Below are 13,772 nucleotides of genomic sequence, written 5' to 3'. Positions count from 1 at the left end.
TTTTATTATTGTTTTCGTAAGACTCAACCATCCTGTTGTTGCTTAATCTTGTGCTCATTTCAGTCAGTGTCACCACACACAGTCCTGCTGTTCATCAACACTAATGGTGTCTGTGACCTCGTCGGTCTGATGTCTGTATGTGTGTCATTAGGGTTCTGAATGTATTCCGTCAGTGGGTAGAACATCACTTTTATGACTTTGAGAATGATCCTGAGCTCAGCTGTGAACTTGAAGAATACCTCACCAGCACCACACAACTTAGAGGTATGTAGACACGCTTCCAACAGTGCTGAGTGTCCATGCTTGATGCTCATACGGGTTAAGAGACTGACATCTGATATTCTGTTTTACAGGTAAATCGATGCGCAAGTGGGTGGAGTCTATCATCAAGATCATGAGGAGGAAGAAACAAACTCAATCTAATGGCATCAGTCACAACATCACCTTTGAGAGCCCACCTCCTCCTATTGAATGGCACATCAGCCGTCCCGGAAGCATTGACACCTTTGACCTTATGACCCTTCATCCAATAGAAATTGCTCGTCAGTTAACGCTTCTAGAGTCTGATCTGTACAGGTGAGCATATAAGAACTTTTAAGGATGCATGAGAAAAGACAGCACGTTGACTAATTATTGTACATTTGTGCACTCAGAGCCGTTCGTCCATCTGAGCTGGTAGGAAGCGTTTGGACAAAAGAAGATAAAGAGAAGAACTCTCCAAATCTGCTGAGGATGATTAGACACACAACCAACCTCACACTGTGGTTTGAAAAGTTAGTAATTAGCACATAGCCGACAGCTTTATCTCAGTATAACATCTTTTCTTGTTTCTGTAAGTGAATCCTTTGTTTCTCCTCAGGTGTATAGTAGAGGCTGAAAATGTGGACGAGAGGGTTGCTGTGTTCTCTCGTATTATTGAGATCCTGCAGGTGTTTCAAGAGCTCAATAACTTCAATGGAGTTTTGGAGATTGTAAGCGCCATCAATTCAGTACCGGTGTATCGCCTCGACCACACATTTGAGGTGAGCTGTTAGTTTATTATGCACTCATAGTGTGAATCAGAATAGTAATTGACAGCTAATAATGGAATACGTGTTTTTGTTGTCTGTTTGTAGGCCGTGCCTGAGAGGAAGAGGAGGATTCTAGAGGAAGCTGTTGAACTTAGTCAGGATCATTTTAAGAAATACCTCGCCAAGCTCAAATCCATTAACCCGCCTTGTGTACCTTTTTTTGGTAAGAGAAAGAGCTGCTTTGTAACAAACTAGCATGTTTTTACAAATGTGTTAAGATTTGGATTATGTATTGTTGAAATGATATATATTTCTGTCATGGTGAAGCTACATTTCCAGCAGTCATTACTCCAGTAATGTAGGATGATGTTTTTGTGTTTTAGATTAATAGAAAGTTGTTAAAAAAAAAAAGGTAATTTGTCAAATAGAAAGTGTTTGTACCATTATGAACGTCTTTACTATCAATTTTGATAATTTTAATATGTCCTTGCTGAATAAAAGTATTAATTTCTTTCTTTTGAATCTTACTGACCCCACAATTTTTAACAGCATTGAACGTGTGTGTGATGTTTCCTGTCTCTTTTCTCTGTGTATTCAGGCATCTACTTGACTAACATTCTCAAGACTGAAGAGGGAAATCCAGATTTTTTGAAACGTGATGGAAAAGAACTGATCAACTTTAGCAAAAGACGCAAAGTAGCAGAAATCACTGGAGAAATCCAGCAGTACCAGAACCAACCTTACTGCCTCAAAGTAGAACACGATATTAAGGTCTATACGTTTTTTACTCATTCTCACTTTTTTCCTCTACCTCTCTCTAGTTCTTTTGATGTTAAGAAGAGTTTGTTTGTTTTACAGAGATTTTTTGAGAATCTGAATCCAATGGGAAACATGAGCGAGAAGGACTTTTCTGACTACCTGTTCAACAAGTCTCTAGAGATTGAACCACGGAACTGTAAACAGCCACCCAGATTTGTGAGTTGTTGTTTTTTGTTGTTGTTAAAAAACTGTTCATATCGAAAAATATATGTCTGAACTTATCATTTTTTAATTTAAAACATATAATTTTTTCCTTTATTTTACTTTATAGTTTATTGGTGAGGTTTTGTTTATTAATTTGTATATATTTTATTCATTTATTTATTTTTATTTTTGCTTAAATGTATGAATTTTAGAATGAAATTATACTATTAAAGCTAAAAATAAAACTAGAATAGTACTAATAATATAAACAAACAATTCTCACTAACCGACTGGACATTTTCAGTTTTCTAAACCTTTTTACAATAAAGAACTCCTTAAGTGATGATATGAATATAATGGAGCGTAATGTATTGTTTGCACTGTTTATGACTTATGTGAGAAGGTTTATGTTTATAACAGTATGTTGGTTTTATGTCCTACAGCCCAGAAAGACTACGTATTCTCTGAAGTCTCCAGGCGTTCGGCCGGTGCGGCAGGCATCAGGAGGAGGAGGGACTCTGAAAGGTCACCCAGTGCCATTAGAACGAGAACCACCTCACAAAATCACCTTCAGGAGCATCGCAGAAACAGAACCTGAGACTCCCCCATCTCTCCCCACCTCTCCAAACACACCCACACCTCCACAGTCTGCCAGCTCTGACCTCAACTCGGTGTTCATTGAGCCTGACCTGAGCAGCTCTTATGGTGAGAGAGGGGAAGGGTATAACTCACTGGTAAAGGATCAGCTAGTAAACTAGTATATCATTTTCCCCATACATGTTTAAAATATTGGCTTTTTATTTATTTTTTTCTACAGGTAACAACACCATATTTGCCCCAGTTTTGCTGCCTCAGTCCAGTAAGTGTGAAGTTCTATATTAACTCAAGCAGATCTTTCTTCCTTTTTGCGACAGACTGTAAGACTATGTGTTTCCCTTTTTTTTTTTTTTGACAGAGTCTCAGTCTGTGTCATGTGGCAGTTTGCACCATTTGATTGGCGATGAGCTACTTAAACCCCCTCCATTACCTCCCCGCAGGAAAGATACCGCTTCAGAGACCAAGGTGACTTGCATAGTGTTGAGGAAGTTACTTTGAAACTATACATGCTATAATGTCCACAAACTGAATATAAAGATCAAAAATCTTTCCAAGAATCCATTAGGGGAAAAATGATTGTGGTTTTAAATTTAAGTGTGTGTGGATATTGTTTGTTTCATTTTCTTTCTTTTCTTTCTTTCTTTTTTTTTTTTTAGTCTTTGGATATGCACACCTTTTTGTATTTCTTTGAAACTATTCATGCTACTTATGATTTAAATAGCTTATAACATAGCTACTAAATAACTAAACTAAATATTTTTTTGTTCATAACAATATGTGATGCATAACAATATTATGAATCTCAAAACGTAATTTTGTCCATTCTGTCCTCTCTTAAGTTGAGTTCCAGGCCTGAAAGTCCTCCCGCCATTCCACCACGACAGCCTCCTCCTCCTCGCCTGCAACCACGTGTCCCAGTGATCAACGGGCCAACAGATGGGCCGCTGCCAAGCCCCCCGCCCCCTCCGCCCCGCGATCCTCTGCCAGACACACCTCCGCCAGTTCCACAGCGACCTCCGGAGATCTTCATCAACTATCCGGTGAACATGCAGCCGTCTCCAGGAGGCCGTTTCCACTGGGACTTCACCAGCTCGCCCAGCACTCCCAACACCCCTCCTGGCACGCCCTCGCCCCGGGTCCCGCCCCCCGGCACACCTTCTCCACGTGTGCCTCGCCGCCCCTGCACGCCCAGCATCAGTCAACCCAGCCTGGTGCACCTGCCCCCGCCCACTCCGGCCCCTCCCATACCACCTCGGCACAACTCCACCCCCGCGCTGCCAAAACTGCCCCCCAAGACTTACAAGAGAGAACTTTCTCAATCCACACACACTCTCTCGCAGCCATCCATACACACTCTCTCGCTAGTCGACAACAGGGACAACAACGAATAAGAGCATCCCACCCTAAAATACAGACGTGAGTGTGCGAGTGTATGTGTGCGTGTTTTAACGTTTAACCTGGAAGCAGACAATCTGATGCTAATGAAAACCTGAGGATGCTTGAGGAATGTGGTTATCACTCATTTTTCACATCCGTGCAGAGCTACGCAAGGTCATGTGCTCGTCGACAGCACATTCACTAATGGAAATGCTGCTCCGAGGCCTTTCACCACCGTCAGACTATGCTGTGGATGTTTATTTGGTTGCAGGTCAGAGGTCAACCAGGGTTCAACCCGAACACCCTAAGCACGCCTCTCTTTGGTTGCCTTTAACTCACAGCCGTGACCTTGACCAGAGATTGTACCCATCAGGTGAACTCTTTAACATTTTGATGAGAGCTTTTTCCTTACACTATTTAAAGCCAATATGATGTCTTAACCCCTCCCCTTGAAGGCGTACTCATCTATTCGTTGATTCGTCACAAACCGATACTTACGCCCCTTGATTTCCGCACCAGACTCTTAATGTGCCTTCAATATCAGTACTGAACAAAATGTAAGCATTCGCCTTGACCATGCGTAGAAGAAATGTCTAGACAACACCTCCGATCGTCCATTTGTGCGTGTGCGCTCCAAGTATTCTGTACAAAGTGACATATCTGCCCTCACTACTCACCTCGGCGCCATGGCAGCCCAGTTGCTGATGTATCTACTGACAATCTTAGTCTGAGACCCACCGGATTCACACACTGTTGTAGAGTGTTTGGTGTGGACCAGTGTCAAGTTTGTGTGTCTTAATAGTGTGCGGTGAGCCTTTTTTTTTGCACTTTAGGGCAGTACTGTTACAGAGAAGCAGAGGACTCAAACTCACAATCCTGTGACCTTATGACCCTGTCCTGCTAACCCCCGTCCTCTGGGCTGGTCAGGACATCCATCGGGCCGTTTCCCAAAACTCGTGACGTTTGGGACGCGGTCAGAATGTTCTATTGTAAATCACGCCTCCTGCTCTCATTCAGGTCCGCTCCATCAACCGAGCCAGGTCCGTACAGGAAGGGCTTCATCACCAGAGCAATTCCTATCCAATCGACCACGGAAATGGTCTCCGAGGTCATCAGCCATAGAGGGACTGCAGTGTTTTGTAGTGATGTCACATCCTGTACGTGTAGAATCTCACTCCCACTGAGATGATTGGTCAATTTGGTTTGAAGTGTTAGTAATTCCCAAANGTGTGTGTGTGTGTGTGTGTGTGCGCGTGTGAGCATTTAAGGCCTGTAACTGCTTTTGTACCATGTTCTCCATGAGACTCATTAATAAACTCGCAGTCTTATTTTCTACTGAAAGTTTTTATTCCTCAGTTTATGTGCATTCTATTACATCAAAATTTCTCTCTGACAAATCACATCATGCTTAAGATGTTGAATTTAGCGCTGGTCATGGCTTCATGTCAGTTCACAGTGAGTAGTAGTCGTCATTTGTAATTTCAGATTTTTTAAAAAAAAGTTTCCAACTATTTCATTGGATGAAGTAGAAGCGTTCCCTGTGTATGGTTAGTTGCATCAGTGTCAGACTGTACTGCAGGGCCCTTCGCTGTCTTCACTGTCATGCCACACCGCTTCAGCCCGCTGGACTCCAGTCCCTCTGTATGCAGATCTAAAACAACACATACATTACTACTTTGGAGTGCCCTTAAAGGAATAGTTAACTGCAGCCATAAACGATTATTTTGATAATCTAGTTGGCAGATTATCGTTTTGATTAATCGATTAATCTGAAAAAAAGGCCAAAAAACATTTCCATGTCCTGCCCAATGTCCTTCAGTCAAAATGACGTAAACACAATGATGTAAACCACAGTTACAAAACAGGGATGTAAAAGCCATGGAAATAAGTTTACATAAAATCTTAACGGATTAAAAACTGAGATTGTTCTGTTGCTTACTGCATATTTTGACAGGTCACCAAACCCGACTGTACGTCCCTTACCGTGATTGGTCGGTCTCTTGCTGCTGATTAATGATCTGATTGGTTGCACTGAAAGACACAGAGTTCTCTTTTGCAGGAGTCGCATCGCCCTGAAAGAGAAAAGGTGAGCGTTTTTCTTAGTAATGGTTCTTAGTCATGTGATATTTAAACGGCTGCATCTGAAAACACATACTAATCCATTATGTAGTGCACGAATATCCTACTATTCTGTTATACTACTTCCACTATATAAAAGATGTGAAAAGAGGATGTCTGATTTCACAGTATGTGGAAAATCCCTGGATGACTTGCCATTTCTGGTATTTTTCTGAAGTGGCTTATAACAGACTATTCCATAATATATACTATAAAATATATTATTTCATAAAGTCATGGGAGAGGATTTGTGAAAGGCAGCTGAGTACGTATCCGTACTACACGCTCATAACTTTGAACAATCACTGAGAAATTACTAAAGGTGTCCCTACTTAAAGAGTGTGTGATTTCAGATGCGGCCTATGTGTTTGGCACAAAACAGCTTGAACAACACTGTAAGTGGACCTCAAGGGGACAAAACAGTGATTCAGAATTGTAGGATGCAGTGGGTTTGTAGCAATTTTCAAACCTGTGAGTAAGCCGGGTCCCAAATCGGCCGGAAGGCACTGGCGGGGATTCTGTGTGGTTTCGGGGCACGTGTCTTTCCTTGCGCTCCAATGCGAACCTCGGCAGGAATAGGAGCCCGCCTGGGAATCTGCCACTGCATGCACAATGCTCCCCCTGCCTGCGCGGCTGAAGCGTTGTGAGTGTACGAGGGTTTGAGGAGAACTGGAACCTCGCTGTCCTCTTCATCATCATCCTCATCATCTCGCGCTTCCGCTCCCCGGAGCCGATTCAGAGTTTCATCCGGGCTGCAGGTCGTTACCGAAGAGAAGTCAAAAACGGATGCGTCGGCCACGTCGCAGTCTGTGTCCCCGTCATCGAGACGATGCGGCGGAGGGTAGAGCTCAGAGGCGTACACCCGTCCGTTGAGCCCCGGGGAGCCACACACGCGCACGGCCAGACCAGCCGAGGAGCTCTGACTCTTGGCAGCAGTGCTGAGGTTTCCCCCGACACCTACAGGTGGCACGCGGTTCAGAAAGAGCCCGGCTTCTCTAGGATGACGAGGGAAGGGGACGCAGATGGGACCCGTGTGGCTCTGCCCTGCGCTGCCATTCCACATGTACTCTGCTGTCCAGCCACCAGGGGGCACATCACACATATGCTCTCGGCCATTTCTGAGAGGACACAGTTTAGTATAGGTATTTGAAAATTGATCTAATTTAATTACTGACTGCTGATTACAAACGTAGTTTAAACGGGGAATTGTTAGTCAACATTAAATAAAAATTATTTAACTTTATCATTTTAAATAAATGATTCATCCATGTATGTAAAAATCCAATCCAAGTAGTCTCTAAATACAGGCTCAAACTGAATTATATAGATTTTAATACTTTGAGATTTGTTACAATTGCTCCAAATTTAAAGCATTTTTATTTATATAATTTTCTATGTAACAGGGACATTGCAGAATACCATTCCAGGTGCTCTACATAAAGAATATAAAATAACAAGTACAGTAAATGTGATTAATAAGTAGCTTAATCAGTGCATTGTTCATTGTTTGTTCATGTTAGTTAATGCATTAACTGATGTTAACCAATGACGCCTTATTGTAAAGTGTTATCCAAAAATCTAAGATTGCGTACTTTCAGTGTTTTAAGTTGAACATTATTTTTTTTTTACATTTCTAAGAAAAATGTTAAACTGTCAAACATTTTCACGAAAAGGAAAGCTAATTTAATATTTCAGAAAGGAGATGCCCAACTTAATTTTTTCTTTTACATCTAGTAAGCGCAATTAAATAAATTAAATATCCAATTACATACTCCATTATGAAAGTAGCTACATGTAATGTTTATATGTAATTATATTTAAGATCCTATCATTACNTTTTTTTTTTTTTTTTTTTTTGCTTTAATTTCTGTATAACATGCTGGATTACCTTAAAATGCCACTGGGCCGAGGCAGCGTCCGTGAAATGCCAACACGACAGCATTTCCTCTGGTGTACAGTGCTGTCTATGCCTGCGCCTGCTGCGACGCTGGCTGTATCCGCATTAGTGCTGGCACAGTACTTGGTAAAAGCGGAAGGGCCACAGTCGGGGCTCTCGGCGCAGCACCTGCTTCTCAAACTGCAGACACACTAAAATTAGCATCAGCCACCTGCCACAAAAGCCGGTTTCATCCAGTTAAACAGAAGACCACGTCACAAAATTCACATTTCTGAAGCTTTACATGCAGATAAACGGGCAAAATAACAGGACTGACCCTTGTTCAGGCCCCACCCCCTCTTCGCATGGCCCCGCCTTCGCCAGTGTCATGTGACAGCTTGTGCAGAGGCCCCACAGCGCCCGCTCGCTCTCCTGTAGTGAACACCAGTCTGCATGCCCAGCGCCAGAGCTGCGTAACAAGGCCTGGTGGAAATAGAAAGAGCAGTAGAGATGCAGTGCTATAATTTTCAGTCGCTTAAGAAGATGCACTGGCTGCTTGGATTACTTGAACCTGCACTGCTTGTCTCAGACAGTAGTGCAGCAGTGTGAAAAGCAGATTTAGGTGGCATTAGTTCAGCAATGCGGTAATGCCATCTGGACCCTGCTCGACTGTGCTGTAGCATTCGCTGCCATCTCGTAGGCTACTAGCCCCATGTCATGTCTAGCATCACAATGTTTTCCATATTTTTACTTTTCTCGACCTAAATTTAACGTCAGCTATTTAGCAGAGTCAGATCACACATTTGAGCATCGAACGTCATAGAAAGAGACTCATCTCTTTGTAAAATAAAATCTGCAGTAATATACTTATAATCGAAGCTCAAAAAATACAATGCATACAGCACTTTTTTAAAAAGAAATTAATAGTTGTATTATGGGACTGATCAAAAGTGTCAGTGAAGACATTTATAATGTTATAAAATATTTCTATTTAAATTAAATACTGTTCTATTGACGTTTCTTTTAATTAAACAATCCTGAATTCTGAGTTGAAATGACAGAAAATTAAGCTCTGCCATCACAGGAATAAAAAAATGACTTTTTTACAATATTGACTTCTTTCAAAAACATTACAATATCTTACTGACACCAAACCTTTGAACGGTCATCCATATGAGGTATGAAACTAATAATACATTTACATTTAGACATCTAGCAGACGTTTTTATCTAAAGCGATAATAATATAATAAATAATAATGAGTCCCAGTAGATCTTTTTTTTTACTAAATGTTTAAAAGAAATTTAAATGCTTTAACATTTTTTATATGATTACAATGCATGCACGATTTTCCTGGACCCAGTTTCCAATCACTTCTTCATGAAAATCTCTGCTGTTTACATAAACACATCACTGGGAAAGCAGGAGTTCGTGAATCTAGAATAGTCTCAGCTGAAAATAACAGGCATTGCGCGCGTGTTACTGCAAACGTATTTTTCACATATTTTTATCAAGTCTATTCTGCAAGCACGTGACTGACCTGTATGATGTTCAGGTATGTGTGGATGCGGGAAACAGGAGCGAACAGTAGCGAGAGCAATCTGAAGCTCTCTTTCTCCTCCTAGCAGAAAAACATAAACGCATAAAACTAATTTATGCAAGAGTTAAAAAAAACTATATTATCAAATTTATACGTCAGCAGCAACTTATGCATGAATTTAGATGTGAGTGGGGACCGGTTGCTGTAGACTCATTTGCTGCTGCTGAGATGGACACAAAACAGTCATCCCCGTGTGCTTCAGCATCTTTCATAACGTAAAAAAGGAAGTTCTTGCCTCTGCATTTTGTGGATTGCTGTGGGGTGAAGTTGCCCTGATCTCTCTTCTCAGGACAGTTCCCAGACCGGCAACGTATCCAAGATATGCATCAGAGAAAGACTTCTGAGGACAATGAATGTATATTGTAAAATATCACTACAAATCAAAATAACATCAAATATATAATTTAAATATAACTATACATTTTTATATGTTTAAAGTAATTTATTCCTGTGATGCAAAGCTGAATTTTTAGCGTTACTGCAGTCTTCAGTGTCACGTGATCCTTCAGAAAACCATTCACATATACTGATTTGCTACTCAAGAAACATTTACCAAAGCTTCATCAATTTAGGATCATTTAATGAACTTAAAAGTTCAAATATAACATTATATATTAAACATTATTATGATAATGTAAAAGTCTACACTGTAACTTTTGATTGTTTTAATAAAGGATTACATGTATTTGTTATAGCAGTAAATGTCATTACATCGTTCTGTCCAGTGAGGTTAAGAAAAGCATCCCCGGCAGCACAGCTTCTCTCATCCGTGGTCAGTCGTTCTTCTAGGGTGTTGCGGAACAGCAGGTGGCGCTGTAGCATCTGATCGATGTGCTTTACAAACGCCACACTGTCTCAGAAACACACAAATGCACTTGTTACAGCGCGTGGTGCAGACAGAGATAAAGAGGTGACATGAAATAGTAATAGTGACTGTAGTTCTGTACTTTTGCTCAGCAGACTTGTATTTCTCATAGAGCTGGTTCAAACTAGACACGTAATCGCGTTCAGACCGGAGCAGCATCTCCACCACACCCCGCCTCCTGCCTGACACAAAGAGACAGAGAGACGTGAGGATCCACATGTGAACACTGAGCAGTTAAAAGACATGGAGGTCAGGTTATTTACCCCGCCGCAGGCAGCTGTGTGTCACGTGGCAGGAAAGAGAATCCGCACCTGAAACAGTAAACTAAATCAGCTGTACTGTGACTGATCTTTAATATCGTTTACTTCCCCTCACCTAATTTCTACCGCATATTAACAACACTGGTAGCAGCTGAAGCATAAAACTATATGTATATGCATAAATTATACATATAATTAATACATATATACATGCAAAACATATCATTTATAATTATACATATAATGAGGACTACAGTGTAATATGTATATGCGTATATGCATCGCTTTGACCACTTACTGTAGGTCACTTGCCATGATTGGTTGATTATGTACAGTGCCTACACGTTATTGGTCAAATTACTGTTTAGTAATTACCTTTAGAGAATATGAAAACAATGGGAAGGCAAAGGAAAAGCGTACAAACGGACAGAAGAACGAAGAAAGTATGCATTTAATTGGGAAATTCATCCCAACGACAAAAAATACAAACAATTATTATTATTTACGATAGGGATTTAAGAACAACACACTAGTTTGGAGGATGGTTTTAAGTTTTAAGTAACTCATTATTAACATTTTGGTTATTTTAGACATAAATGGTTACATAGTGTAACTTATATTTAAATATTTTATTAGTGCTGTCAAACAATCGCAAAGTTTAAGTTTACATAACATAATGTTTACATAATATAATACTATGTATATTTATTTTGTATATTTAAATACACATGCATGCAAGTATTAATATATTGAATATATTTATATAGAATACTACATATATATGACACACTACATATCCATAATTTATGTAAACTTTAATTTTGGATGCAATTAATCGTTTTATGGGTACGTTTACACAACAAAGATTATACTAAAAATAGTAAAGTCCCAGTTATTAAAATGATTAAAAATGCTGCATTAGGCATGCCAGGCCAGTAGCTGGCAACATCACTTTAAAAAAACAATACCATGCACCTGCAAACACATGCTTTTCAATATACTGTACAGGTCCTTTGCATGCACTACATCATTGTTGTCATAAATTTGTGTTTTTGTAGTCTAAATTCAAAAACTTTGAAGGCCTTTTTGAAACATTTTGAAACGTTTTTATTTGTTTCCCAACCCAAGCTCACCTGTATTCTGTCTGGCCCATTGCCACACCTGTAATCCCTGCAGGTAACAGTGTATGAGGAAATCTCCGCCCACAGGTGAAAGGGGAGGAGCCTCTGCTGCACCATTACTCTGTCCGCTACTGTCATCCACTCCATTACTGCACTCACACACACACACACACACATCGACGCATACGCTATAACACAGTTTCAGTCATGCTTTAAATGTGTGCATGTCAGAGCGTATACGTTTACTTCTCTATTCCTGGATTCTCCGGTGGTTTCCTGTCTTGTGTCTCACAGAGTTGACGAAACTGACAGCGTACCTCCTCCAGCTCCTCCTAAAGAGAGAGACAAGAGAACAAAACTTTGACAAACACAGGTTCCAGAGCAGATTTACAAGACAGGTGTGCGATCTGACCTTGAGGGAAAGCACCAGACTCTCAAGGTGAAGGGCGCGCTTGTTGCAGCCATGCCTTGTGTCCTCCAGCTGGCTCTGCAGCTCAGTGTCTCCCTGCTGAATCTGATTCAGCTCCAGCAGCGCACGAGAAAACCCTGCCCGCAGCTCACACACCATGCCCTGAACCTGAACGCCACGCATCAAACGAAGATGGCTTTAAATCATTTTATGCTACTTGCACAATCAAAGAACAATTTCTTTACAAATTAATATTAAGAACTCCTAGAAATGTCCATGATTTTAAGACTTGCATTCATTTCCATGACGTTTTCAGGCCTCGTAATCGCATGTAATTACACACACCAACCCAAAATGTATTTTTAACGGACATGTTTGCAATGCTTATATAGGTTTCGTGTTTTTTTCTCACACCCGTTGAAGAAAGTTTGTGTGCGTTTGTTACCTTAGAGATCTCTCTCTCCAGTTCTCCCTCGTGAGATTTCATTTTCTGTGTGAGCATACACAAACATCATTTAACACAGTCTCAAAGGATGGTACACATTCTCTGTTGAGAGGCGCTTTCTTTGACAGGTGACCACAGAGATTTATGGTGGTCTGGTAAGATGCATAGCAGCTCAGTTCTTATGTCTAATGCTTGCTTAGCACACATGGTTGCTTTAATCTTTTCAGTTAGTCACTACACATGGATAGTGCATTATGATCAACTGATCCATTGTATTTAGTTTTACGAGGTTAGTCGGTCACCAAAGGAATAATAAGCCATCCATCCATCAACTTATCCATTTATAGCACGTTATTGCAAGAATAGTAACTTATAATCATCTTATCCATTTTAACAAGTCAGTCACTACAAGGAAAGAAGGCCATTCATCATCATCTTATCTATGCACGAATAAGAAAACCTGAAATCACCCATTACATGAGAGAAAAACGTGACAAACATAATAAATTGTAACGTAAAGATCATGTATAAAAAAGAAAAGGGGTTGTGAGAGTGTTATACGTAGCATCAGCTCCGTATTAAAAACACAGTTTTCTATTAAACATGAATCCAAGGCGCGCTTGTGTTTTTTTTTTACCTAGAGCTGGTCGCCCTGTCAGCGGATCCCAGGTGGAAGAAAAGATACCTGCCAAAGAGCTCCACCCTACAGCAGAGAGTGAGGAAGCATTTAGAAATGTTTCCCCCTTTTTTCACAAAAGCATATCCATAATCACACATAATCACAAATCATAGTAAATGTGAAACATAAAAACGCGTAAGTAGCCAATTGTAAGTAGCAGCCTGAAAAAGACACAAAACGATTCCCAAAAAATGCAGCAGCCTATTCATAAACACAAATCTTGAAAATCAAACTAAAGCTAGAATCATTAAAAAATACTAATAGAAAAAAATGTGTGCAGCGCGCGCTTACTTACCACAAAGATCTTCAAGATTTCTTTTTAAGTTTAAATGTTACTCCATTTCTTTGACATAGTGACGGCCTCATGTTTTTTTTTTTTTTTGTAGTTCACCGTCTCTCGCTGCGCTGTCGTCTCCCGGTGTCCGGTATCTCTGGTGTCGTGCACTGCGTCT

General features: G+C 40.5%; 2 protein-coding genes across 3 annotated transcripts in view; one reads left to right on the top strand and one right to left on the bottom strand.

Annotated features, from left to right (window-relative positions):
- LOC122354393 (son of sevenless homolog 2-like) overlaps window positions 1-5,167 on the top strand; it is a gene marked incomplete at its 5' end in the record, with an annotated part of 15,788 nt that extends 10,621 nt beyond the window's left edge. The window contains 11 exons of the mRNA XM_043252546.1: window positions 152-264; window positions 354-576; window positions 654-773; window positions 860-1,022; window positions 1,116-1,233; window positions 1,609-1,781; window positions 1,869-1,985; window positions 2,417-2,678; window positions 2,791-2,832; window positions 2,929-3,035; window positions 3,410-5,167. Coding sequence (XP_043108481.1) covers window positions 152-264; window positions 354-576; window positions 654-773; window positions 860-1,022; window positions 1,116-1,233; window positions 1,609-1,781; window positions 1,869-1,985; window positions 2,417-2,678; window positions 2,791-2,832; window positions 2,929-3,035; window positions 3,410-3,961 — 1,990 coding nt within the window. The remainder of the gene's footprint in view (window positions 1-151; window positions 265-353; window positions 577-653; window positions 774-859; window positions 1,023-1,115; window positions 1,234-1,608; window positions 1,782-1,868; window positions 1,986-2,416; window positions 2,679-2,790; window positions 2,833-2,928; window positions 3,036-3,409) is intronic.
- Window positions 5,168-5,272: 105 nt separating this feature from the next.
- Window positions 5,273-13,760, bottom strand: LOC122354278. Of its 2 annotated transcripts, none has more exons than XM_043252447.1 (16): window positions 13,616-13,760; window positions 13,279-13,344; window positions 12,642-12,686; window positions 12,200-12,364; window positions 12,034-12,119; window positions 11,800-11,936; window positions 10,670-10,717; window positions 10,489-10,588; window positions 10,253-10,391; window positions 9,777-9,881; window positions 9,482-9,562; window positions 8,279-8,424; window positions 7,954-8,142; window positions 6,535-7,183; window positions 5,931-6,019; window positions 5,273-5,598 (listed from the first exon to the last, which is right to left on the bottom strand). In XM_043252447.1, exons 3-16 carry the CDS (start codon window positions 12,681-12,683, stop codon window positions 5,511-5,513), a joined length of 2,064 nt encoding a protein of 687 aa, XP_043108382.1. In that variant the 5' UTR covers window positions 12,684-12,686; window positions 13,279-13,344; window positions 13,616-13,760; the 3' UTR covers window positions 5,273-5,510. The 2 variants fall into 2 exon arrangements, with proteins under 2 accessions (XP_043108382.1, XP_043108383.1); XM_043252448.1 differs by having other exon boundaries at window positions 9,777-9,878.
- Between the last annotated feature and the right edge of the window lie 12 nt (window positions 13,761-13,772).

The sequence above is a fragment of the Puntigrus tetrazona genome, chromosome 11, assembly GCF_018831695.1.
Source record: "Puntigrus tetrazona isolate hp1 chromosome 11, ASM1883169v1, whole genome shotgun sequence".
NCBI classification, from domain to species: Eukaryota; Metazoa; Chordata; class Actinopteri; order Cypriniformes; family Cyprinidae; genus Puntigrus; species Puntigrus tetrazona.
Note: the sequence above shows the minus strand (reverse complement) of the source record. Positions and strands in the feature narration are given on the sequence as shown.